The sequence below is a fragment of the Perca fluviatilis genome, chromosome 11, assembly GCF_010015445.1.
Source record: "Perca fluviatilis chromosome 11, GENO_Pfluv_1.0, whole genome shotgun sequence".
Taxonomy (NCBI): domain Eukaryota; kingdom Metazoa; phylum Chordata; class Actinopteri; order Perciformes; family Percidae; genus Perca; species Perca fluviatilis.
The window spans coordinates 32,768,394-32,795,593 of NC_053122.1; the positions used below are offsets into that span (position 1 = coordinate 32,768,394).

Sequence of the window (27,200 nt, forward strand, 5' to 3'; positions counted from 1 at the left end):
GCTGCACTGGGCGACATCTTCCTTCATTACATTAACACGAGCACTGTGGTTAATTTGAGTTTATCTCACATACACTTCCTGGGGCTGTAAATAATCAACAGCGCAAATCAGTCAGCGGCTTAAAATAGGGCCCAGTAAATGCAACATGTACTCTTCTTTTATTTGTGTTTGTGCCCAGCTGTTTAGGGAAATTATTGAGTCTTTTTTTAAATAAAGTGTACTTTTTTTTTTTCTTTAAAGAATGGACTTCAGACTTCCAGACAGGGTAGGGAAGTCAGGAAGTATGGAAACACATTCTAACACACTGCTGGATATCTGGGATTTTAATGGGATTTGTTGACAATAAAGAAAATTCTGAATAATACTCGAGGCTTATGCTTTAACATCCTTATCCAGTTAAGATAAGCAGATACAGATTGCATGATTATAACAGCTATACATGGGGCCCTTGTTTAGTCTTCTTGCTTAAACTGTAAAATGAATAGTAAAAAATGCCAGTGTAGAATAAAACAAAACCTGCATATGTAGACAATCATGAATTCTGTATTCTGGAGTAGCTTAGGAATGTACTTCCATGTTTCTTTACAGTCAAGATATAAAACGACATTTTGGCCTTTAGGCTGCTGAAAAGCCACACGTGAATTCAAAGCACATAATGCTACATTCTGTAAGTAAAAAAAAAAAAGTCACACCCTTTAATATAAAAACAGTCCTTGTCATTTGACACAAAACAATCCACTGAGAGGAAACCAATGGGCAGTGGTAACCAGCGCTGCAGTCAGAGCTGAGCTCCAGGTAGTCTGTGTTTAATACACAAGAAAGAGGAAGTGACACGTATGATGTAATCCCCCTCCTCTGGTGTTCATGTGAGTCAGCAGTCCAGTGGTTACAGCAACAGAGGGAGCAAAAAAAAAGAGAAAAAGTCCCCCCCTTTTTTTTTTTCAACAAAGACAAAGATTTTACAACACAGGTAAAGAAAAAGACAAAAAAAAGGTCAAGGCATCTGTTTAATTCCAGGTTTGAACAATCGTTGAGCTGATCACAGTTTGATATCAGAGCATCTGTGACGATCATGGAACAGGAGGAGGAGGATGATTGGATGGGGGAGTGGGCCACAATGGCCTCCCGCATGTCCCGTCCACATCCAGCAGGAGCGAGTACCTAGAGAGGACAACGTGGGGGGAGTGGGGAGAAGGGCGATGCCTTCACACCGAGGTCTCCGACTGCAGCCTCATGACGAACTTGTGGCTCTTCGGATCGATGAACTCCTCCCCGAGGCGCAGGAAGGGCAGCGGCGTCACCGTGACGACCAGGGAAAAGTCCAGGCGTCGCAGGGAGAAGACCAGACCCTGGCGCAGGGCCGAGGTCACCGGCTCCTCGCTCACTAAGGTCCACTGGCGCCCCCTGCCGTTCTGCTGCTGGTACTGCATGGTGGGGCCCGGGGAGAGGTACCGCTCCAGGAACGCCTGACAGGGACCACGGAGCAGCTTAGTTAGCATGGAAAACGCTGGAAAACAGTAGCTGTGTTTGAAAACGTTCCCTCACTCACTCACTCACTATTCCCTATTTAGTGCTTATTAAATAGTGATTTATATAGGGAATGACCAAATAAGATTTTGGACACTACACTTAAATATGTAATTGTGGTATACGGGAGTGAAATGTAGGGTACATGTATGTTCCAATTAGCTGTGCATTGTGGGTATTTTATAGTGGACTATATACTGAATGAAATTCAAACTACAAAATGGCGAACATGCTATATATTGCACTATTTTCATTGCATATACTGTATATTCTTTGCAAATGCTGCACTCAACCCATTCAGCCTCTTTTTTCATATGCAGTTAACAGTTACTTTGTATGTATATATTTGTTTTTCTTTATTAATTAATGTATGCAACTTTCACCATGGCAAATTCCACATAAGTGTACTTATTGTGGCAATAAAACCGTTTCCGATTCTGACAGGGAACGGTTTCAAACCCAGCTAATAATTGAGTTGCGGTGTTAAATGTGTGAGCACTTCTTTTACCCTGGGCGTCATGTTGTGTGTGATGCAGAACTGCAGGTGTGTGAGGATGCTCTCCATGCTGTGGAAAGCCTGCTGCCGGGTGGTTCTCAGGTATTTCTGCATGGCTCGGGCCATCGGGGCGAAGATGGCCTGAGCCGCCTCCCGAGGGTCCATCACCTCCCGAGGGTGTTTGGGGGACGAGGCGACCTCGTCTTCGTGGAGACGCTTGATGTGTGTGAAGGCCTCTTCCACCGCCACGACCAACCTATGGAGGGTTGAGGAAAAAGCACCGTTAACAGACTCAGCAGCTACGCGGTTATTTCTCAGCAGAGACCTCTAGCTAGCATTTGACAGTTTCCCTTGAGAATCTGTACTTTATGTGCTGTATGGCTAGCCTGGAAATCCAGACCCAAATCCAAAAGAGTAAGGGTCTGGCATTGAGTAATGAAAATGGCCCAACTCGAGGGGCAGCACCAATCATACATTTGAAAATCTCCCTGCATGCAACTGGATAAAACTACCATCAATCACAACAATACACGGTGACGTATCCAGAGCCTCAGACGCTTAGCTACCAGCGGAGCTAACTGGTAGATTCGTCATCTGTTTAGCTCGCCTCTGGCCCGCCTATATCAGATAAACCGATGTGATTGGTGCAGCAGGGCTACAAGGGCATAGTTAATGAGCATAATTACTGAATGCCAGAATGACTCGCTGAGCAAATTCAAATTGTGCTCTTGCGAGAACTCTGGATTTTCTAGGGTACTGTATGGCAGGCAGCCCCAAACATTAGCCAGGAGATTCTCAGCAAACTGAGGAGCTGTTTAACTGCAGAGTTTCTTCATTCATTCACAAACAGCTAGTACAATGAAGATATGTGAGAGCCAGTGCCCGTTTACACACGTGACAGGCAGCTCGAGGCAGCTTCAACACAGGCAAATATACTAAACTTCAATTCAAACTGAAATTGTCATACGCAGATAAAAATACACAAGTTGACCTGCTGTTCCCAACCTTCAACATGCTCGATATCTGCAGGAAACCTTGTTTAGCCGGGTAGTGCCCAGACATGCAATGTTCAATTTCAGAGTTTTATCTGATTAGAATATATCTGCCAATATTCATTTTTTTTTATACAAAACAAACAATTCTTTTAAGAGGCTCCCTCAAAGAACTAAGGGCACGTTCTGACCAACAAGCGATTGCCGCAATGTAGCACGAATAGACTTTATTTTTCTTTTATTTCCAATTCTGTTTTCCAGCAGATCGTTTATAGATCTCAACATTTTTCACCGCACTTGAAGGCAGCTTCATTTCCCGGAGAGAGAAAGAGAGAAAGAAAAGAGACGGAGGGACTGAGGAAACAGTCGGCTGTTACACAAACTCCTGTTTTTTTTACCCATTTTAAAACAGCGTGGCATTGGGTGGCTTTTCTCCAAAAGTTGAATATGTCTCAACTTTATTACAGTATTGAAGGACAACAAAACAAAGAAACAAATATTCGAATCCCAAAATTGAAAATCCAATACCTTCCCAATGGACAAATATCCAAATATTCAGATCCAGCATCCTACTTGTAATATGCCGCCCCATGAGTGTTCATCCTAAAACGACCCCTTAGTCACCGACTCCCCTCTCTCCACACACAGATAAAGACTACATGGCAGTGTGTCTCTCTCTTTGCATTGCCATTGTCTGCCCCTTGTTTGCTGCTCCAACTGATCACACATCGCAGTGAATCCGCTGCGGTCAGGTCCCAGCAGGTGTTTATAAGTAAGGAGCGTGTATCTGACCTGGCCTTGCGTTTGCGGACCCTGCGGTCCATCTCGGCCTCCTCGTAGTAGAACTCGTTGTGGGAGTTGTCTCTCCGGCGGGCGGCAGCTGCTATCATGGCCCGGGACTGGCCCGATGAGTTATTGGTGGTGCTTTCTACAAGACAACACATGTAGAGGGGGGTAGTGGGGGGGGGAGATTAGCAGATTGCATTTCAGGTATTTAGCTCATGCTCATATTCCAAGTGTGAGAGAGCGAGAGAGCGAGAGAGAGAGAGAGAGAGAGAGAAGAGCGCGCAAAATAACATTTTGACATTTGAGTATCACATCTAAGGTTAAAGGGCCGTCCACACCAAGATCGATGACTATAAACATAAATATAACTATAAAGTTAATTTGGCTTTGTATTGTCCACATTATCATGATTTGTGTCTAAGTGACTGATGGGAACAACAATCTTTGACATTGGTCCAGCATTAAGTGAGATCGCTGCAGTCGGCAGCGGCGAAACAAGCTACAAAGTAAGTTGATAGGGCAGTTGTCCAGCTTGTATTTACCTTCACTAAAGTGCTCGTTTTGCCGCCGACAGGCTCAGATTAATATTCTAAGTGTCTGATAACATAATGGAAAAGATCCCTACAGAGATAGACCTTTAAAACCTCTTTGAGACCTTTTTTGTTTAACCAGAAACCGCTCTGAAGTCGCTAGCGCTAAACCCACCAGACTCCATTTAAAAAAGCAATACTTTTAGCGTGTATAGAGCAAACATATTTTCACATGTAAATCGGTAAACTATGTGTTTATTTCAACCAAAACTAGAGTTGCGATGGTTGGAAAGGTGGAAAGACGACCCAAAACGACAGAAACTAAATATAACTAAGAATAGTTATATTTAGTTTCTGTCGACTTTGAATGAAGTGTATTTTACGATGCTAAAATTACTGTTTATTTACATGGATGTTTTTATGTTTAAAATAAAGGATCTTCCTCTTTAACAGAAAGGTCAACCTCCTTAAAAATCCTTTCCATAATGTTGTCAGACACTTAGAATAGTCATCTGAGCCTGTCAGCGGCAAAACGAGCACTTTAGTGAAGGTGAATACAAGCTGGACAATTGTGCTGTTAACTTACATTGTAGCTTGTTTCGCCACTGCCGACTGCAGCGATCTCGCTAAATACTGGACCAATGTCCAGGTTGAAAAAAAAAACTGGTAGTTACCCTTTAACCTAATGTTAATATGTGTATATATTCTGTTTTATCTAATCATACATATTCAAATTACAGTAGTTGGATACAATCTTTTCATGTATCCCTTGGCAACTGCAGAAGTGGGAAACACTGGGTGTAGAAAACAGGCGTCACAGCCGACAAGAGGCTGTATTTACCGTCCAGGGAGTAAACCTTGAAGCCGGTCATCTTCTTGGACAGGATGGACTTGGGCAGGTTGAGCAGGGCAGGGTTGTAGACGGAGAAGTCGCTGTAATAACGGTCCAACACCCAGACAGCTGCCCGCTGGATACTGAAACACAGCGGGTCAATCATCAGTAAGTACAGGTCTACCATCAGCTGCTGACTGCACACAGACACGCTATACACTGTCACGGTCAATAGCTCTACAATTTAAAATTTCTTGTAATCTAAAGCAGAAATTCAAGGAATATCTTCTGTTCAGATGTTGTACTCACTATTAAAATGAAGTCAAATGCTTATATAGATTTGTAAACTCACTTTGTAGTCATGCATTTGCTGAAGGCAGTTTTAAAACAAAATACACACCTAGATATATAATATCACACCTCAAACTGTTGTTCCCTGTATCAAGGCCAGTGCTCCAGGATCCCAGAAGTCACTGGGCCCCGAAAGCTCCAGGTATATTTTGTGTCAACTGGTTTCTGCAAATTGAATCTAAACGTTACTCACTTTAATATCTGATCTTGAGGCCCTGACTTGAAGAGGGCAACAACTTACTGTCAAGACCCTCCTTATCTTCAAGTTTTTTTGCTTATATTTTGCATATATTTAGTTCAAAGGCCCAAGTAGTATTGCAGCATAGAAAAACTATATAAATGTGGTATATATATAGCACTGAGGACAGGAGGAGCAGAGAGTCAATGGGGCCCAAGCAGCTAATTGAAGCTGAATGAACTACGGAAGACCATAAGATGTAGTTACAGTAAACACTCATGAAAGCCAGTAAGTGGCCCACAGAGCATAGAATATGTTGTGGATTGTATCCTGTTTCTACAAACAAAAACTTGCTCTATCAGAATAACTGTAAAGATACTACAATGGCATTCAAATTCTAAACACATAGGCTTGTGGTATTTTATTTAGTCTTTTATTGTAAAAAAAACTTTTTAAAGTGTGTAGCCTGATCGTATTTTAAACACTTGTGCGGTCTTCCCATCAACCTTGGTCAAAATTGACCCGGTCTGTTTTGCCTGTTTTAGAAAGCAATAAAGTATAAAGTATACATTTTCCAATTCTGTTTTACATCTTGTTAGCCAATTTCATTCCAACTTATCACCGCTAGTTTTACACTTATGTTTGGAATTCAGGGTCACTGAACCTCATATTCATATTAAATTATGCCTAATTTTTGAGTTGAAAAACCCAGAAATTAAGAATTACTTTGTACTTTAGCTAATAGTTAAGATCAGAGGAATGTATGTTGATGCATAACTACAGCCTTTTTTGTGTATGGAACTATCCATGTTATTTTTGCAATTTAGTTGAAAGAAACTCGTATTTTTGATATAGAAACTTTGAACACGGGTCAAATTTGACCCGAGGACAACACAAGGGTTAAATTAATTCTCCTTTCATCTTTGTTCAGCGACAAAAGGTATCAAGATCTCTGTAGGCAACTACAGTTTGCCATTGTGTGACTGACCTGAGGTGGCCCACGTTGTAGAACTTGCTGGCTCCGTCCGTGCTCCGGACCACCTTGAGGCAAAAGGCGGGCTGCAGGTGTCGGACCTCCAGCAGAACCAGAGCCAGGTACTGTATGAAGAGCAGGGCGTCTACCAGCGAGGCAGCGTACTCCACGATCCCCCTGTAGTCCCGCTCCCTGGGCTCCAGCACCCGCACGCCGTAGAACAGCCAGTAGGACGCTACGAACAGGAACACCAGCACCATCAGCAGGCAGCGGAAGACAAAGAAGCGCGGCAGCGTGGCGCGCGGCGGCCGGAGAAACAGCGCCCAGGACGAGATGAGCAGGACCAGCAGCTTGAAGGCCAGGGAGACGTACAGGCCTTCGCAGGGCGTCCCGCAGGGCTCCAGGGCGTCCCGCCACAGCACCTGCGGGAGGATGAGGAAGGCTAACGGCGTGACCAGGGCGAAGAAGCTCAGGCAGCCTCCCAGAGCCGGGCCAATGAAGCGCTTGCACTCCAGCGGAGTCGACTCCTCCAACTCTTTGGTGACGCGGGTCAGGTCCTCGTTAGAGATGCTGTGTTCTGAGGTGCCGGTGACAACTGTGGTGGTCTCACCCCAGTTATCATCCTGTTGAACAGAGAGGAAGATATAAATACAAAATCAAAATTAAAAACTCAAATGCTATGCTCTCGTTGTCGTTGGCATGTTGATGTGGATGCTGATTTTTGTCGTTACTCTTGTACTTAATTGGGCCACCGTGGCAGCATGGCCCAATGGTTAGCACTGTGGCCTCCCAGGTTTCCCCCACCACTAAAAACATGAGCCCCCTCCCTCTCTGCCGAGCTGATGTGTGGTGAGCGTCTGGCGTCCTAAGGCTGCCGTGCATCACCCAGGTGGGTGCTACACATTGGTGGTGTTAGAGAGTAGTCGTCCCCCCCTCCCGAAGTGCTTTGAGTGTCTATGATAAAGCCCTATATAAATGTAATGAATTATTATTATTTAATACATGGATGGGATAGACTGTAAAAATGCATTGCCCCTTGGGGAATAAGAAAGTTTTCTGAATCTGAAACTGAAGAAATACGAATGTGTGCTTAGGGTTAATTGTGTACAACAGTGGTTCTCAACCTTTTTCGAGTCGCGACCCCCCCAGAATAATGTGGTTTGCGTTCGCCACCCCCCTCGACAACGAGAGAAAGAGAGCTGCAGTCCGCTATAAGCTTCCGTTTCTACGCTCCTCCCCCTGTGATTTTTGCAAATGCTCTGATTAATACATGGAAACTAATAATGCTTTAATGACCGTTTTGTTTTAGTTTAGCAGGTAGCTCTTATCTTCGTCCAATGTACTCCGTGCTCTGTAGATTTTTGATGCGTATTGTGACTTGTTCTCTGCCCCGAAACCACTTTCTGACCCTTTTCTGTGTTACAGGACTCCTGATTTACAATTGAAGCTCTGAATACAACATATATAATATAATATAATATAACACATGAGATGTACCAAACTCACACAGTAATGTAAAAACAATTCCCCAGTCTAGAATATATGTTATAGACCAGGGGTCTTCAACGTTTTTTAAACCAAGGACCCCTTAACTGAAAGAGAGATGGAGCAGGGACCCCCTACTACATGTGTTGTATACAATTAAGTTGCATATTAAACTGGGCCTACAAAAGTGTGTAGGGTGGCCTAAAGACTTTATACACACCTTTTTTTGCATATCTACTACGCAATTAAAATAATAATTGTTGGCATGACTTTATATATCATCTTTTAATGTTAAACATACCTGTGGCACAGTGAATCCTTATTAACTGTATCTGTGGTTGGCTACCTTAAGGACTACCTTACACTGATAGGCCAGTAAGCAGAGGGGATTTATATTTGCTAATAACATGTTGGATTCTTGTTAAAACATTTTAATTTTTGAAAAAACTTTCAAAAATAAACAATAATTTGGAGGCCCCCCTGCAGTGACTCTGAGGACCCCCTAGGGGTCCCGGACCTCCTGTTGAAGATCTCTGTTATAGACCACACAAACCATACAAATGCTGAATACAAGAGCTCAAAAAAAAAATAAGAAATGAAAATGAAGAAACACAAGATTATCTGAGTTTTTCTGCAGGTTTTACCAAAAATACATTTGGACTTTTTACCAGATAATTGAATAAAATGGTTAACCACATCTGACAATTAAATAATGAATCAAAAAGGAGGAGTGATAATATTTTCTGCATCAGGGCAGAAACCCAAGATGTTTATATGAAAGAGATGTTTAGGAGGTAAAGAGAGCCTGAGCAGATATAGAAGCATCATTTCAGACATTTTATTCCTTACTTTCTGAAAAGAAATTCAGGAAAAAATATTAGTCCCTAAACTCAGTCATAATTACAGAAAAGTTCAAATATTATATGAAGTTATATAAGAAATCAACCCCGCTGTATCCATGTGGCCACTTGTGGGCCGGCACTCGAGCCAGAAAGGGTGACAGGTTGGTTAGGCTTAAATACAAATGCCTCTTTACTATTTAAAGAAAGACGCCTCTTCTCTTCATCTAGGGACAAACAAACATCTTCAGTCTCTTAAATGAACACATGCCTTTTAAACTTAATATAATACGTCTTCAGTATTTTAAGACTCACACCACCAGACAACACCTGCTCTTTCCCAACTGACTGACCAGACAGACAAGGACTGAAATGCAGTGACTGGCAGCTCCTCTGAGACACATCAGAGGAATGTTAACTTCTACAGAAGAACCATTTTCTTTAAAGGGATCATAGCGAACAACATTTTTGATAGGAGAAAGACAAATTCTATTTATATTATAGTTTGTAGTTGGCAGTGATGTAGTACTCAAGATCGGTTTTGGTCTTCAGACCTCTGTTTGAAGGTCTCGGCTCCAAATTTTATTTCAAGACCGGTCAAGACCACAACTGCAGGGATAACACTAAATGGCCTCCCATTTGTCCCAAATTGTCTGATTTATGTGTTAAAGGTCCCATGACATGCTGCTTTTTGGATGCTTTTATATAGGCCTTAGTGGTCCACTAATACTGTATCTGAAGTCTCTTTCCTGAAATTCAGAATTAACAGCCACTAGAGCCAGTCCCACAATGAGCTTTACTTAGGACGTGCCATTTCTGTGTCCTTAGCTTTAAATGCTATTGAGGAGGAGAGAGGGGGGGGGCAAGGTGGGGATGTGGCCTTGACCAACTGCCATGCTTTGCTTGTTTGCATGCCATGATGTCTCTCTCTTTCTCATGTGAGAACCAAATTCTCTGGGCGGGAAAGCAGAGAAAGGGGAGGTAACCTTTCCCCTTATGAGGTCACACTGTATAGGGAAGATTCCAGATCGGCCCATCTGAGCTTTTATTTTTTCAAAGGCAGAGCAGGATACCCAGGGCTCGGTTTACACCTATCGCCATTTCTAGCCACTGGGGGACCATAGGCAGGCTGGGGGAACTCATATTATCATTAATATTAATAACCTCATAAAGTGACATTTTCATGCCATGGGAACTTTAACATCATTATGTGTTTGGATATAAAACATCCTGCTTTAAATGCAACCAATAACTTGACTCATTTCTAATTCTAATTACTTCAATGCGAGACTACCCCTCACCCAAAGAGATTTAGCCAATATGAGCTATACATATCAGCTGGTTGTGTATATACCGTATATTTCAGGGATCTAGTATGGGTTAGGGTTAGTGTGGGACTCACACTGGTCTGGTCTTGGTCTTGACTTGGTCTCAACCCCTCAAAGTCTTAGTCTTGACTTGGTCTCAACCCCTCAAAGTCTTGGTCTTGACTTGGTCTCAACCCCTCAAAGTCTTGGTCTTGACTTGGTCTCAACCCCTCAAAGTCTCGGTCTTGTCTCAGTCTCGATACACTCTGGTCTTGGTGATGATTTGGTTTCGGTTTAGGTGGTCTTGACTACAACTCTGCTAGTTGGTAAAGGAGCTAAAGCACCAAACAAAATGTTTACAAAGTCACTGACACCTTTGGAACCACCAACCAATAACAGAGGTGATTAATAATTGGCAGATAAATAAGTGTGGCTTTTAAATGGACTTTTAAGTGTGTAGAAAGCTGCGTGACTGACCCGGTCATCTCCGCGGGTCGACTCTGCATCCAGCAGCGGCTCTCCAGGAGTCTGGATGGTGACCGACTTGTCTCCACGACTACCATCTCGGCTCTTAGAGCGGTGGCGATCCCTCCGATCCCTGGAAGGCAAACGCACAGCGACACTCTGGGTTACGGGAGGTGTGGCGGCACATATTTCTTTTTACTCTGAAAGATGTTTTGATGTAGCATGTTTAGGCTGTGATATATTAACCAGCAGTAATATATATTTTACTGAAGTTCCTCAGATTCCCAAAACAGATTTACTCATCATTCACACTGATTTGAACAAACGTCCCTGGCAGTTATAGCCAAAACCGTGTCCTGTGGCATTTTTCAGTGAACCCAATGGGGAATTAAAATTAAAAAATATCATAAATATCTCAAACAATTAAAGAACGTTTCATGATTCAGTTTATATGTTATAAAATGACCAAGATACATTTGAGATAAATGGTTCTCTTTGTACATGCACTGGGTTTTATTAATGCATTTATTTGTGAAAGATTGAGGGGAAACACTGTAATCCTGAACACCTTAACAAAATAGTATAATAACTGCTGCAAAAAGTCGAATTGTCATTGTGGCTCCAGTTAAGTTGTGAATGTTGCTGTCGATGTACTGCAGATATTTCAAAACGTATATTTTGTGACATATTGAGGACTTCTATCCTAAATCAAACCTAAAAATGTAGAAGTTAGATTTGGAGAATGAATGGTAACTGATTGTTGGTAACAAGCTAAACTTGTAGCCGGTGCATACTCAAACTCTTTTAAATTGTACATATAATGGTCTCCACCAATGGAAACAAACTTCTAAAAAAGTACTGAAAGACCTTGAATACATTAAATTAAGCTTAGCGTTTGTTCATGCAGGACACGGAAATCATACGCCCGCTGATTGAATTATTATTCCTATCAGACACACACAGCTATTCTCACATCAAGGCGGTCCTTTTAAATATGACTCCCTCCTCACTGATCCCTGCTACACTAGTGTATACACGACGTTCCGCTTCCAGGATTGCTCCGGTGCCGTCGGCTGGACGTCCGTCACCTTCGGCTTCCTTTGTGTTGGCGTTCTAAACTCTGGTGGATTTCTGAGGACTCTGGTTAACTGCTCCTCAGATCTCTGCAGGGTAAATCCAGACAGGTAGCTAGACTATCTGTCCAATCTGAGTTTTCTGTTTCACGACTTAAACAACTTTTGAACGTACACACGTTCCACCTAAACAAGTTCTTTCCCGAGGCTATTTTGCAGAGGCGCCGTTGCTCCGTACGGCACTTAGCGCCGCCCAAGACGATTGTGATTGGTTTAAAGAAATGCCAATAAACCAGAGCATGTTTTTCTCCCATCCCGGAATGCTGTGTGGACTAGCCAGACCCTCCTTTGCAGCGCTGTGGAGGAAGGTCTGGCAATGCGAGACTACTGCTACACTGACGCTGATTCACTCACTGCTGATGGCAACACTTAGCCTCCACCATCCTCAGCCTCCACCTTCCTAGTTCAGAGTCCTAACATGACTTAAAGTTTAAAATGGTTTTCAATGTCTTTCTTTTGGCTCTTTTATACCTAGGGGGGTTTCTGCACGGTGCTCCCCGTTTCAGCTTAGCATACAGCTTGGCTGGTTCCAGGGAGCACTATCAAGAGCGGAGCCATCAGCGCCAAGCAGAACTGGATTTCCATTTGTTGCAACAAATGGTTAAATATATGACAAGAGTGTTCCTGACTGAAGCGGTTTTTGGTAAAATGGCAGCAAGAGAAAATTGATGTTAAAACGATGTCATCTGTGTTACACCCACCTGTGCTTTCTGGAGCTTCGGGAGTGTGAGGACTTGTAAGAGTAGCCCGAGTACTGCGACTCGTTGTCCATGTCTCGGCTGGGCGGTGAACAGGCTTTGCGAGGCCCGCCTCCTCCTCCTCCCGGGCGGCGCTGCTCGCCCACTCCTCCCAGCTGGCTCTTGCGCTCAGAGATGGACTTGGTGGTGAGAGCCAGGGGCAGCTTGAGCAGGTCAACCTTACTCCTGAGGGAATCTATCTTGGAGGCCGATGAGGAGGGAGCAGGAGAAGGGAGGAGGGAGAGCGGGGGAGGCTACAGCGAGGAGGAGAAGAGGGGTGGGAGAGTCACAGCAGGGGACAGCTGAGGGGGCCGGATCTGAAAGAGACGGGCCAAGAGAGAGAGAGAGAGGGGGAGAGAGAGAGAGAGAGAGAGAGAGAGAGAGAGAGAGAGAGAGAGAGAGAGAGAGAGAGAGAGAGAGAGAGAGAGAGAGAGAGAGAGAGAGAGAGAGAGAGAGAGAGACCCATGGTTAACACTTTAAAATACTACAAATGCTGCACAATATGAGGAAAATATGCAATAACGTTGTTGAATATCGCGATAACGATATTACTTGCGATGAATATAGATATTAAAGTGTACTCAGTTCTGTCTTTCTGCTGCTTTCAGTATTCTGCTAAAATACAACAAAACTGATTGTTACAGGAAAAACTTTTTCTAACATTCTTTGATTGAACACTGAATTGAATATAAAAGTCACAACAACAAAAAGAATGACTATTACATTTAAAGTTTCCTTTCAACTAATTTAAAAATCTCTGAGTGTCTTCTGCGATACATTGCAGCCTTCGCGATGTGTTTATTGCGCCAGTTGATAATGAGATTAAAAAACGATATAATGTACAGCAACGACACAATATTTACTGATATCACAAACTCTGCCAATATATGATTTCGACTGGATTTGATACAAGGGCCTGTGACCGAGACGAGGAGATACATAAACCCCTTTAACGCAATCAGTTACATTTATATTTATTTACAAAAAGCAACTAAAATATGATTTGACAATTTCATTGCTAAGCTCTTCCAGACATATAAATTAAAAACAAACTACTCTTTTTAATAAAAAGAATAAATATAAACTTATAAAATAAAAGGCGCATCTTAAAGATGAAAGATGCTTTGTGTCGATAATATTAAATCGTTGATTTAATCAACGTCGATCCAGATCGCTGTATCGTTACACCCCTATAAAATACTGTGACTTGTTTCTGAGGATCACATACGGCTGTCCATATATTTATCTGCTCTGGATTATGATGCATGAACCTCTCATTTAAAATGACTCAGAAGATCAACAGTCATAAGCAGGGCCAGACGAAACCTGCGGATGCACAATTTTACGCAGATTTTAAACAAATTAAAAAAATTAAACTCAAAATGTTAACACTTCTTGACCCCAAGCAGAATAACAGTCCGCTAAATTAGGCAGATTTTCATTCTGGATAACCACTGAAAAAAGAACAACGAAAAGAAAAAGAAAATCTGCCCATTCCATTTGGCTCTGATCATCAGTCATAAGGTGTATATGTTGAGTGAATGGACATCACTGAATATATATAAATATATATATATATATATATAAATATATATAAATATATATATATATATATATATATATATATAAATATATATATATATATAAATATATATATATATATATATATATATATATATATATATATATATATATATATATATATATATATATAAAAAGAGAGAGAGAGAGAGAGAGAGAGAGAGAGAGAGAGAGAGAGAGAGAGAGAGAGAGAGAGATATTTCCAAGCCCTTCTTGTGAACTTCCTGCCTTGTATTTCTAACAGTTATCACACCAGACCATCTAGACGGATACACTTAAAGGTCCTCTGGATTTATTCTGAACTTTGTTTCTTTGTATGTAATTAGCATTGCTGGCTTGGTATAATCTACAAGATCAACATTCTTGGGAAACACTGCCTTCATAGCTAGCATTTAAACAGCAGGTTTAAAAAAAGTTTAAAGTGCTCATATTATGCTCATTTTCAGGTTCATAATTGTATTAAGAGGTTACATCAGAATAGGTTTACATGGTTTAATTTTCAAAAAACACCATATTTTTGTTTTACTGCACACTGCTGCAGCTCCTCTTTTCACCCTGTGTTGAGCTCTCTGTTTTAGCTACAGAGTGAGGCATCTCACTTCTGTTCCATCTTTGTTGGGAGTCGCAGTAGTAGCTAGGTAAGCACTGCTAGCTAATCAGAAGCAGAGTATGAGGGAGTGCCACGCTAGCAGCTAGGCGGCATTATAACGTGTGTTACAAAGTGACGCATGTTTGTCTCTGAAGTAAAGGCTGGACTACAATAGAGCTGTTTGGAGCAATTGGTGAACAGTGTTTTCTGTTGGAGATGGTAAGTCCCTTTGGGATGACGCTTATTACATGCACAAAAAAGATATATAACACAATAAAGGAACGGGAAAACGCCAAAAAGCATAATATACGCACTTTAATTAATGTAATTGGTTAAAACTTAAATATACAACTTTTACAATAAGGTTTTAAGATATGGTTAAATGTGCCAGTAAAGGCAGGGAAGAAGAAGATGTATGCTAGTGAGCAATGCTTGATTAAAAATCTTTAAAAAAGCGACTTTGCAAATGTCTTATGAAAAAAGGAAATGCTTTCAACATTTGGTGAGTAAAACTGAATGTAAGTGGATTTAGTTTGTTTACAAGAAAACTCCATAGGGCCCCTTTAAGTGACTGACTTCGGTTCTAATGGTTTCAGAACAAAACTTAACTGCACATAACACGAATTGTAAACACAGTTTAAGGGCTGAACCAATATTAGTTTGTTAATATAATGGGCTGATGCCGGCCTTTTAGTAGATTGTCCAGCCATGTCATGTCATCCATCTGTTGGAGGTTCCTGTTTTAATGATCTTCTCACAGTTTTGATTGTTTAGTAGTGTTATTTTATTTCTAAGCTTAAATGTATGCCACAGTTTCCCCAACACATCTTAAATATCTTTACTGTAGTCTGTGTTTAAATTTGGGCTGTAACAAATGTTTGTGTTCCTCATTGATGGAATTATCAACTTTTTTTGTCAAGTAAAGTGTAAAATAAAAAAACTTTATAAAAATCTCCCTCACCTGCCAGAGCAAAAGGTGATGTCTTAATATTGCTTGTTTTGTCCAGCTAACAGCCCAAAACCCAAATATCCTCATTGATGGAATTATCAACTTTTTTTGTCAAGTAAAGTGTAAAATAAAAAAACTTTATAAAAATCTCCCTCACCTGCCAGAGCAAAAGGTGATGTCTTAATATTGCTTGTTTTGTCCAGCTAACAGCCCAAAACCCAAATATAGTCAATTTACAATTATATAAAACAGAGGAAAGCAGCAAATCCTCACATTGTAGAGGCAGGAACAAGCACTTTTTCTTTTAAAAACAATGTTTCTCCAAATTGTTTTAGAACTGGTTTAAATGTAGAGTTCTGATGCACCATAATGACCTAAGTGTTTCACACCAGTCATGAACAAAACTGAAGGAATCACAAAAATACGAAACTATAAATTCAATTATGAAAATTGTACAAACATTGGCACAGAAATATCCCCTCAGAGACTATCAGGATCAGTATCAGGTTTCAGGTGGGCGTATCAGTCAAACATGGACATTTTTGGACAGTTTAATTGACAAATATGACGTATAATGACTTTAAATTAAGAGTCCATGTATGTGGTTGTCGGCTCCTGTGGGAATCAAACCTCCCCCTGGCACACTGAGTGCTGTGATCTTCGTAGCGACACACATTAACCCACTAAAGTGAGCCTTTAGTTTCAGCTCGTGTTCTTATATCACTTGGTCTTCCGGGTCTCGGCCAAGGTTAATCATCACACGACTGTATATCTTCTCACCAAGAAGCCAGCTTTAGCCGCTGTTAGCTCGGACACAATGGCGGCCATATTGGATTACTGTGTTTTCACTAAACTTGTTTGCCCTCTCCCTCCCTCTCGCCGTCTCACATTCCCTCCCGCACTCCCCTCGTCCCCTGGGAAACAGGGCCTCTCCGCTGCCATGGCGATGAAAGAGGGTGTTCAGCTGGAGGGGGATTGGAGGCTGACAGTTGCCGTGGTAACTTGACCTTAAGCCGCCCTCTGACACTCTGTTCTCCGCGCTGACGAAAAATCGCCAAAATAAAAGTGCTGGCATGACGGATGTTGGGCTGTCATATGCTGGTTAATTGATAAAGGGCGAGTGACGCTTGCAGGCTTTGATTGGACCTCTGTGGGAAATGGAGAGGGACGTTTGCTGCCATCACTGTCTTACAGGGTCCTGATTTAACTTAATGGGGTTGTTCTGCTCCATCAACGCCATTGTGTTTAAAATCCACTTCCCTTCACGCCAAATGCTGCCGGGCGACCAATCCGTCTGTGGGATTTCTTCAAGTTTGTCCCTATCTTTAACAATCTTGCATTCATATTTTGTCTCACGAGGAAGCGCCCATCATCCAGTACCAATAAACCCACTAAGTCTTACCAGACTGGAGAAGCTTCTGGATCCCTGCAGCCATGTGCAAAACCTCAACATGCCTATTCCAAACCACAAAACTCAAATGACTAACAGCCTCTTCCTGGTGCATCATCATAAGCTTTTATCTTTAGTAATGGCAAAGGAATGAGCATCTTATGTACAGAGCGGCACTGTGCTTTTTATGCCATATAAACTCTCCAACAGAGAGGGATCTGCCCTCTGAATGTCACACAACACGGCCAAATGCGCATTTTAGATATTGTACAGTTGCACGACACCGAAAAAGCACTTTAAAGAGACTCAAGATCTGTCCTTCAGATAGTCGCTGCAGATTTACATGAAGAAGCAGATTTAAGTGGGGGTAAAGTAGGAAGAGTGCTCACAGATTCCCAGACAAACCACATATTTTTAGACTGGCAATAAACTAAATCTAAACAGTGTTTTAATCTAATGGCTGTGGAAGTTTAGCTGGAACTTGCCTTCGCAGACAGAGAAACATTGGCCAAAATAACAATCTAAATTCATCACCTGGCCTCAATGTTTACACGCCACCTCGTCAAAAATAACAATTAAGCAATTACAGCAACACTGTCCATATTTCAAAAGCACTTAGACTGCAACAGGAGTCGGGCCACATCAGCTGATTTACTGGTATGCACCTCCAACTATCGCTTGTGAAATAGGGCAATTATAGAAGTGTTTTTGTTTGCATATCATGATGACTTTCACACATCTATCAGTATGCTCTGTGAAACTAAATGCTGTAGCAGTTTCACGGACGCAAACACGTCGAATGTCTATCTCATTAGTTATAACTACCATAACCAAAGCCGTGCAGGGCTCATATGTATCGAAAAGGCCTTAGAGAGCAATTAAAAAGGACCGGGAATAGAAGTCTAAATCCCACCCGTGGCTGCTAAAGGTGCAATGCAAACATGTTGGGCACAGCAAATATTGGGTAGATAACTAAAGGTTGTTGTGAGGGCGACACTCAAGGAAAAGTCATTCAAATCAAACGGTTTTCTTAACCTTATATTATGAGGTATGTTGTGTGCAAAAAAAAATAAAAATTGTGCTGAGATAGGTGGATGCGTCAGCGTGTCAAAAAGGTGGAGACATAATCCTCTGGAGAGCATGAAAGTCCTCAGTGATTTTTAGGGCAATCTGCCCATTAGATTTCCTCGGTACAACTCGAAAATGTAGCCCAACAGGTAAGGTCGGGGTGGTCACCAAAGCCAGAAGGATTCGTCCTATGGGACCATGAATACAGCACATTTTGCAAATGTTTTTTGAGATACAGAAGAATGGTCAAAAGTTGACCCTGATGGTGGCTTTGGATGATAAGTTGGGGGATCACCCGAAAAACAGAGATGAATACTGTGAGGAGGACCTATGAATATCTATAACAAATGTATGGTATTCTTGCAAGTTTTTGTCAAGATATCTTGTTCTGCAATCTGTCTCATGGAGCAGGATTACTAGGTAAAAACCCAGAAACCTGGGAATGGGTTAATGTTTAAAGAACTGCTTCAGCCTTTATTTTAAAAAGTTATGCAGTTATCCTTAGTGATCTGACTTAATGAAAGATCTTTGCGTTTTGGACTGTTGGAGGAGTTCTTTGAATAAATATCCAGCACTGCATATAACAGTAAATACAGCTGACTGTAAAAAGTATGATGCGTTGATTGATGATTATGCAAATATCATTTAGTCAAAACAAATTGTATTCTAGACTTTTGAGGCTGTAGTGGTTGAAGAAATCTCTACATGGATTCCTCTCTTTAGGACTGCTGAATTTCAGCAGAAAAAAAGGAGGCTTTACAAAGAAACTCTTCTTGTTTTCATTCTGAAGGAATGACATCGACATTCAGCACTGACCTTTCAGCTATCGAGCCAACATGATGTCACACGTAACGTTTGACCCGCGATCCACATAATGAGACACATATGGTAAGAAAGTGGCTAGGGTGGTCTTTTTTTTTTTGAAGTGGAGCCTACGTGAACCTCCATGTCTTTCAAAAGACACAAACGCCTGAACAGAGCAAAGAAACTGGTTTGCAATCTAGCCTCACGTAACCTAACAAAGGCAGGAGGATATGAGCAAAAGTCTGTATTACAAAGTGATATATTTCCTTTTTTGGTGTAACAGATTATAACATTTCCATAACATTTCTGGTGTAGGCCTGTTTATGAAATAAATATAAAAGTATTTATACATATTGAATATAAAAGGATCCCCTGATCCTTGAGCAGCACTGGGTCATCAACTGCAACTGAGGTTTGAGACGAGCCTGTCTGTCTGCCTGCCTGTCTGCATCGACAACGTTTCACTTCCGGGATTGTTCCGGTGCTGGATGTCCCGTTACCTTCCTCTTCCTTTGTGTTGCCATTCTAAATTCCGGTGGATTCCTGAGGACTCTGGTTAACTGCTCCTCAGATCTCTGCAGAGTAAATCCAGACAGCTAGCTAGACTATCTGTCCAATCTGAGTTTTCTGTTACACGACTAAAACAACTTTTGAACGTACACTTGTTCCACCAAAACAAGTTCCTTCCTGAGGCTTTTTTGCAGAGGCACCATCATTGTGTCCGGTGCTTAGCGCAGCCCAAGACGATTGGGATTGGTTTAAAGAAATGCCAATAAACCAGAGCACGTTTTTCTCCTATCCCAGAATGCTGTATGGTCTAGCCAGGCCTTCCTCCGCAGCGCTGTGGAGGAAGGTCTGGCAATGGTAATATGACAGAGCACCTGATCTACAGGGGTGTGGTCCAGCGTTGACATGGATAAGGTTTCCTATTCATCCCAGTGTCCTATGGCCTACTTAACGAGCAGGTCTCTTCTCATCGACTTCAGTCAGCAGCATTAAAGTTCAATTAACGCACAGCGTATAAAAAGGGTTGTCTGAACACAAGCGAGAGCCTGTTCTGTAAAATCATAACCGGTTTGTGATCGGCTTCTTCTAAGAACACACGGATTCATTTCCTTGTTCGTCGTACTCAGTTTCTGTTGCTGGACAGCCACTCTTAACCAAACTGTCGTTTATTTCTCAGAGCCTTGCCTCAAAGCCAAAGTCTGACTTCTAAAAAAAAAAAGAAAGAAAATGACCCTTGTGCCACTCTGCGCTGCATTTAAATGACAACAGGCCCGTTCAGTGACAGGCTGTGTAGGTGTGTGGTCTGGGATTAAACAGTAATGATGTTGGAATGCATGCCTACTGGTGCCACGCTTAGGTGCTCTTTTGGCTTGGGCCAAAGGGAGCATGAAGCCATTTTATTATTACTTTACATATAGCAAAGATAACTGTTCTCTACTTTATTATAAGCACATAAGATCTCTCCTACAAAAGGGCCGTATAGCCTGTATTTTACAAATACTATGTGATAATGAATCCAAAGTCCTCCACCAAAAACCCACTGACCTAAGACATTTTTTTTTTTTACAAGCCACCAACAAAACTCCAAATATGACTTACCCCAACCAAAAAAACTTTAGAAAAATAAATCTAACTCAAAATGTTTTTTTATCTTTTCAATTGTATTTTCTGCTAATTTGATCTCTCTGCATACACTATGGTCTGGTGCCAGGTTTGTGCTCCTTTTGGTTTCGACTTATTGACTTATTAAAGCTGTTTTTCTTGCACAAAGTATCAAAAACTGGCATTGGATGCTTCTGAATCTTGTTTACCTATGCATTGGTCATGATATTTCCTTATTTAAATACTAATTTAAAGTCTATTTTAGTTAATCAAAGTTCTTATTTGGCTGCTTTTTGTCCAGACACATTAAACGTTGATGCATTTGAAAAGAAAGTAAGTATTGTTATTGGTATCTGCACTAAAACTAAAAAGGGTATTGCACTGGCACCAGTATCGAAAAATGTCAAACGATACCCAGCCCTAATTATGATTTTAGTTTTTTTAAATGAATATTCACAAATATTAGAGCTATATCTCATTTTTTTCATAAGTTCTGTTGTAGTTGAAAAACATGTTTGTTTTCCACGGCCTTTGGCTGAATCTTCAGCGCTCACGTTGATCCACCACTGTCCACCATGCACCTCTTTCTTTCTTTTAAGAAGGATTTCTATCCCCTTTTTTTTGGTGTTAGTAATGCCTGGATTTCTGATCTAACGCCTCCTGTGCATTACGTGAAGCACTCTGAAGCGCTGCAAACGTGAAGCTCGCGCCACACTGCGTTTACACCAGGCAGATGTAGGATTTTACAGCCTCTATTTTCCCAAAGGCAAAAAGAAATCAAGCTGTCATCAAACATTTCAAGCTGCTGGCGCTGAGACAGCAGCTGTCAGGGTGGGAGAGCAATCTGGGCCATCTCTGAAATGACCAGCTCCATTCAACGGCCATTTGAGGCCTGATACACCAACTGTGAAAATAAGCGTGCACACACCCAGGGACCATCAGGGGAAGAGACTCATCACTGTACCACAGGGCCACACACACACACACACACACACACAACACACACACCACCACCCACTGCTGCGACGACGACATCAGTAAAACCAGCGAAAAACAAGACAACTGCTACTGTCAGCCTTTGTGCACACATGGAGCAGGTGTGTGTGTGTGTGTGTGTGTGTGTGTGTGTGTGTGTGTGTGGCGTGCGTGCGTGCGTGCGCGCGGGGCGTGCGTGCGTGCGCGTCGCGGCGTGTGTGTGTGTGTCTAACAGGATATGGTTGAACCAACAGGCCTGCCCTGTGCTCAGCGCTGTGATTCAAAAGAGACCTCTGCACACTATCGGTCTTCATATCCAAACAAAGTATTGAGGAGACAGGAAGTGGTCAGATCAGATAGATGTGGTTCAGATACAGGACTCTGGTCCATTAGACAGTGTGGGGCGTATATGTTTCCTAATAAATCCACTTAGACAAACATGTTTAGGGGTCAGTTTTACCCAAACCATTACCTCTTTATAGTTGTGTCTAGCCATGTAGTTTTAGTTGCATCTCTGAGGGGGTTTGGAGATATCTGCTGCTGAGTGCAATTTAATGTGCGGTTCTCCGAGCATTTAAAAATGACATTATAGAAACTCGACCACAACATGCCTTTCAGGGAACAGTGTACCCAGTTATACAAGATGATCTACAGATGTTAACAGGTTTAGTTGGGAACTATTTTCTACCAGGGCTGCACAATAAATCGTTTTTGTTATAGTCATCGCGATATGAGTTTGTGGGCCGACCTTATGGAATGGACTGAAAAATGACATCAAACAGAGCCATAATATTATTCAGTTGAAAAATAGATTAAAGAAATCAATACTTGACCAATACAGAAAGAAATAGACCGAAACATAGAAATGGAATTGTAATGTAAAAGGTATTGTTGTAAGTTACTGTAAGACCTGAAATAGTGTATGCTGTATTTGCATATCTATTTGTTTAGTAATAATATGATGTTGTGAAGTAGGGGCAGGACATAATAAAAAGCTGTATGCTTCCGCCTGCTCCTTCTCGAACTTATCCTTTTAAAAAAAAAAAAAACATTGTTGATTGTTCGAGATAAATAATAAATCAAATCATCTTGCAGAATAAAAACACAATGGGAAAAAAATTGCGATTTTATAATAAGTTGAAAGAGCGTATCAGTAGAAAACTACCCTTTAAAATGTAACCATCCTTCTCTTTGTAATGGTGCCTTTTGGGTTTAGTTTCATGTTCAATTTGTTCAATAAAATGATGGCGGAAATAATTTCCTTAATCTGAGTCCACAGATTCCGTGTGGCCCTGAGTTAGCTTACCTAAAGACACCGGCGACGTGTTCCCTTTTATTCCATCGGGGTTTGCACTCGAGCTGAAATAACTAGTCGATTAATCAGATAGTTGGTCGGTCGAATGCCTAACTTTGATAACTGATGAATCCTTTTTTCTAGATTCTCAGATGTGATCATTTGCTTTTCTTTAGATTATTGTAAATTGAATATTTTTAAGTTGGTTCTACAAAACAGGACGTTCAAAAGATGTCATCTTGGGCTTCCAGAACTCGTGGCCCGACGTCCAACATAAATGTTTTGACTTTTCAGAAAGTAAGGGCTGGGTACCAAATCCAATACTTTCTATCGAGAAACGAAAGATGCCTCGTCATTCAATACCCAATTTCAATACCTAAGGAGTAAATCTCATCAGCGTCACTGAGCCAATAAGCACGCAACATGCTTTTACCAAAATCTTACAATGTTTGTAATTGGCTATCTAACGTTACACTTCGTAGAGGCAGGCAGGAAAAACTCTACGTTACACAGGGACGGTAATAAGAGAGAGCTCGCGTAGTAGGAGCTGAAAAATAATTAATCCGATTTGTGCCGTAATGTGTAATGTTGTCATTTCTTTTTGTTTTATAAAACTGGTATCGAAAAAGGTATCGTTCAGGAACCGGTATCAAAGTCATGGTATTGGCATCAAATATTTTGGAACGATACCCAGCCATATTTGCACCTTCAACAATGTTGTAAACCAGATGTGATTACAGATGTATGTGTGCGTGCTCTGATGAGCATCTATCATCTAGGATCTGCTTATTGAATAAAATGTTACGATTGTTTGCCTATAAGATCATTCGATGGCTTTTAGTTCCTATTTTCTACTATTACTGAAATCAGACACTGGATACAGGTTTTCATCTTAATAACTTTGGTCGCCCAGGACTTTATTGTTCTTTTATTAGTTAATAAACCAAACCGAGAGGCACAGTGGGAGTAAAGGGGTGAACTTCTGTCAGGCCGACTGAACAGTAGTAATGAAACAATTAGTCCATTCATTGATTTGTGGCTCAACTGAATGTTATTTGCCAACAAAACTAATCAATGGATTGTTTAGTTTATTGAAATGTCAAACATATGTTTGTACCACCCTCCTAAATGTGAGGATTTGATCATTGTATCTAGTTTTATATAGCTGAAAATTGAATATCTTTGGGTTTAAGACAAAACAAGCATAGATTTTCTTTTAGAAATGACTCTGACTGGAACTTCTCACCATTTCTGGACCTACCTTAGCTGAGGCTCTACTTACTGTACTGTGATGTTACTGTACAATTGCAGTTTACGTTCAATTTACACTGACCCTCTGGTACTTAATGGTATTTTATGTGCTCTTTTATCACTGTAACGCAGTCCCACAGGTAGCAGTTTACTGTGGTACTTTGTCTCACTCATGAGTATTTGTTTAGCAGTAGGCTACATAGTTTATTTCTCGCAAAGAAAGCACACATCTCTCATGTTCACTATAAAATAAAGAACTTCTAAAGCCAGCAGGTATAGGAAGGAAACCAGGGCCTGTCGCTAACCATACTGCAGCAACATTTTCACTCTTTCAGTTGGCATTTGAACGGCGGAACAACGCCATTTGGACACATTTTAGCTTCTCAACCGGTGGATATAAGAACATGGATCAAGAGCCAGAGCTGCATCAGTAGCCTCATGCAACAATATCCCACATGCACAATAAGGGGGACCGACTTACTGTGAGGAGCCGGGAGCATTTAGGGCGAATAGAAAAAGAGTTGTGCGACCTCCAAACAGAAACAAGAGGGTGTTGTAGTACAGGACAGGACAATGGGAGACTCCCAGGCCCCACTGGCCGCGTCCTGGTGCCAAAACGATCCAAATGCTCGTTCCCTTTCTTCCGCCTTTTTCCCCTTCTCCAAACGGGACGCCCTCGCGGTGAAATGAATGGACGCACTCAGATTCCCAGCAGCCCTTCACCATGGAGAAAATTACAAAAAAAACCGTCGGCCTACATAGCTACAATCAAACTAGACGCGATCGTTCCCTCCATGCGCATCTCTTTACCGTTTTCTCCCCCAGTAACATTTAGAAACACATCACACCCCCTCCCACGTTTCCGATCGCTCCGCAGAGCTACGTGGCCGCGGTGAGAACAACAATAGGGACGATGAGGGTCCTAAACTTCCCTGCGGTTTGATACAGAGGCGACCATCGCGTCCTACCTACCGACTATTGTTTTTTTTTTTTTTTTTGGGAGGGGGGAACCGGAGATCTCCCGGCGCCCCGAGTCCTCCCCTCTCCTTCTGCGTTAACGCAGCGCACATGTGCCCGCAATCACCACGAGCTGCTGCATTTTCAAGACGTTATTTCCACACAAAAAGGACTACTTACTTATTCCAGACTGTCCATTCAGGTATTTTCCTCACTTTCCACTTTTCTTTCCACTCAGCCGTAGCGCCGTGCGCCCCGCCTCCGCTCCACTTTGGTCCCTCCTCCGTCTCCAACCCCCAGGGGGACAGGCCTGTGGAACAGCCACAACACGTCTATTACCGCACACAGTCATCTGTCTCTGGGAAAACAAGGGGACAGTAGAATAATGGCACAGAGTAAAGTGGTTCCCTTGGCTCATAAATCAGTTTAGAGGAACAGTTTATGGAGCTGCTGATGGACAAAAAAAAAACTCGAAAACCAACATCATCATCATCATCCATTGGGGGGATGTAACTAAGTACATTTACTCAAGTACTGTGCTTATAAGTACAATTGTTGAGGTACTTGTACTTTACTTGAGTCTTTCTTTTCATGCCACTCTCTACTTCTACATTTCAGAGAGAAATATTGTACTTTTTACTCCACTACATTCATCTGACAGCTTTAGTTACTTTACAAATTAAGCACACAAAACATGTGGAGTTTATATAATGTTTTATTATAAACTACCCAACAATATAACGGCCTACGAGTCCCGCTGAAATGATTAGACCATTAAACACACAACTGTTTGGATTGTTTATAGTTTCTAAAATGTGAGGATTTTTCTGCATTGAGTACTTTTACTTTTAATACTTTCAGTAGTTTCATGATGTTTCTGCACTACAGTGGTACTGTCACCACACTGCACATACTGTACATATGTCTATATGGTTCATACTGAATATTCAGATTTATTCTGTTTTTTTATATTCTAATACACTGCATATATCTATATTATTCTTACTATTACTGCTACTACAAATATCTGTACATGTTGTTCATACATTTTTCATATTACATAGCCATATTTATTCTGCTCTTATAAGGTAACTGCTAATACACTGCACACATTTATATTTCATTTTCATTACTGTAAACCACCTTCTGTAAACCAACTGTATACTACGGTCTACGCTGCACTATATTTCTTGTCCTGCCTATGCTCCACCTGTCTATACTTTGTATATCACATTGCACTTTTCAGCTTTTTTGCACTTCTGGTTAGACGCAAACTGCATTTCGTTGTCTTTGTACTTGTACTCTGCACAATGACAATAAAGTTGAATCTAATCTAAGCTAATGATATTTACAGACTTGTACTTAGTAATTGAAGTAACATTCTCAATGCATGACTTTTACTTGTAACAGAGTATTTTTTACAGTGGTTTTAGTACTTTTCTTTAAGTAATAGATCTGAATACTTCTTCCACCACTGTCATCATCAAACGGTCCGACCTTTGTGGATCTGTAAAGAAACGTGTGTGTGTCCAAACCAGCAGCATTTAAAGACATGTAGATATAAGAACCTCTTTCCTAACTAAAGAAACATTGGAATAAATAATTGATCCTTTAATATAAAAGTAAATTAAACGCTGGGTGAATCATCATCATCAGACATACATTAGTTAAATACCAAAAACAGTGATTTCATGCTTCTTGTATATCTTACATGTCTTTCATGGTTTATTCCATTATTTGGTGTCAATTTGCAGAAATGAGGGTAATGGGTTGTTTGACGCAAAATGTAAAGAAAATGTTTGGGAGGTGTTTCAAATGATGTTTTTTTATGTATATTGGTTATCTTGCTATACAAAATATATTACTGTACTATAAATATCAAGCGTCCGCTTCATCCCGCTCCTTTTCGGACAGACTGAACATGTCTGTAACACTGTTTTTCATTTTGGTGTGTTGCTACAGACTTAGTGTTTTTATATTTCATTTTGTTGTTATTTTTTCGAAATAATAAAATAAAAAAAAAAATAGGAAAAAACAATCTTTGCATTTTTGTGAAGTAGTGGATAGTTTGGGCTCTTTAAGCGTCTCATTGACTACTAGGTT

The 27,200-nt window shown here is 41.2% G+C and overlaps 1 protein-coding gene across 2 annotated transcripts; it reads right to left on the bottom strand.

Moving 5' to 3' along the window:
* Positions 1-201: 201 nt before the first annotated feature.
* On the bottom strand, positions 202-25,389 carry LOC120568446 (vang-like protein 2). 2 transcript variants are annotated; one of them, XM_039815997.1, is made up of 8 exons: positions 25,278-25,389; positions 12,596-12,948; positions 10,774-10,894; positions 6,681-7,288; positions 5,173-5,306; positions 3,808-3,943; positions 2,036-2,279; positions 202-1,466 (listed from the first exon to the last, which is right to left on the bottom strand). In XM_039815997.1, the coding sequence occupies exons 2-8, from the start codon at positions 12,664-12,666 to the stop codon at positions 1,206-1,208; spliced, it is 1,575 nt and encodes a 524-aa protein (XP_039671931.1). In that variant the 5' UTR covers positions 12,667-12,948; positions 25,278-25,389; the 3' UTR covers positions 202-1,205. The 2 variants fall into 2 exon arrangements, with proteins under 2 accessions (XP_039671931.1, XP_039671933.1); XM_039815999.1 differs by lacking the exon at positions 25,278-25,389 and adding an exon at positions 24,622-25,112.
* Between the last annotated feature and the right edge of the window lie 1,811 nt (positions 25,390-27,200).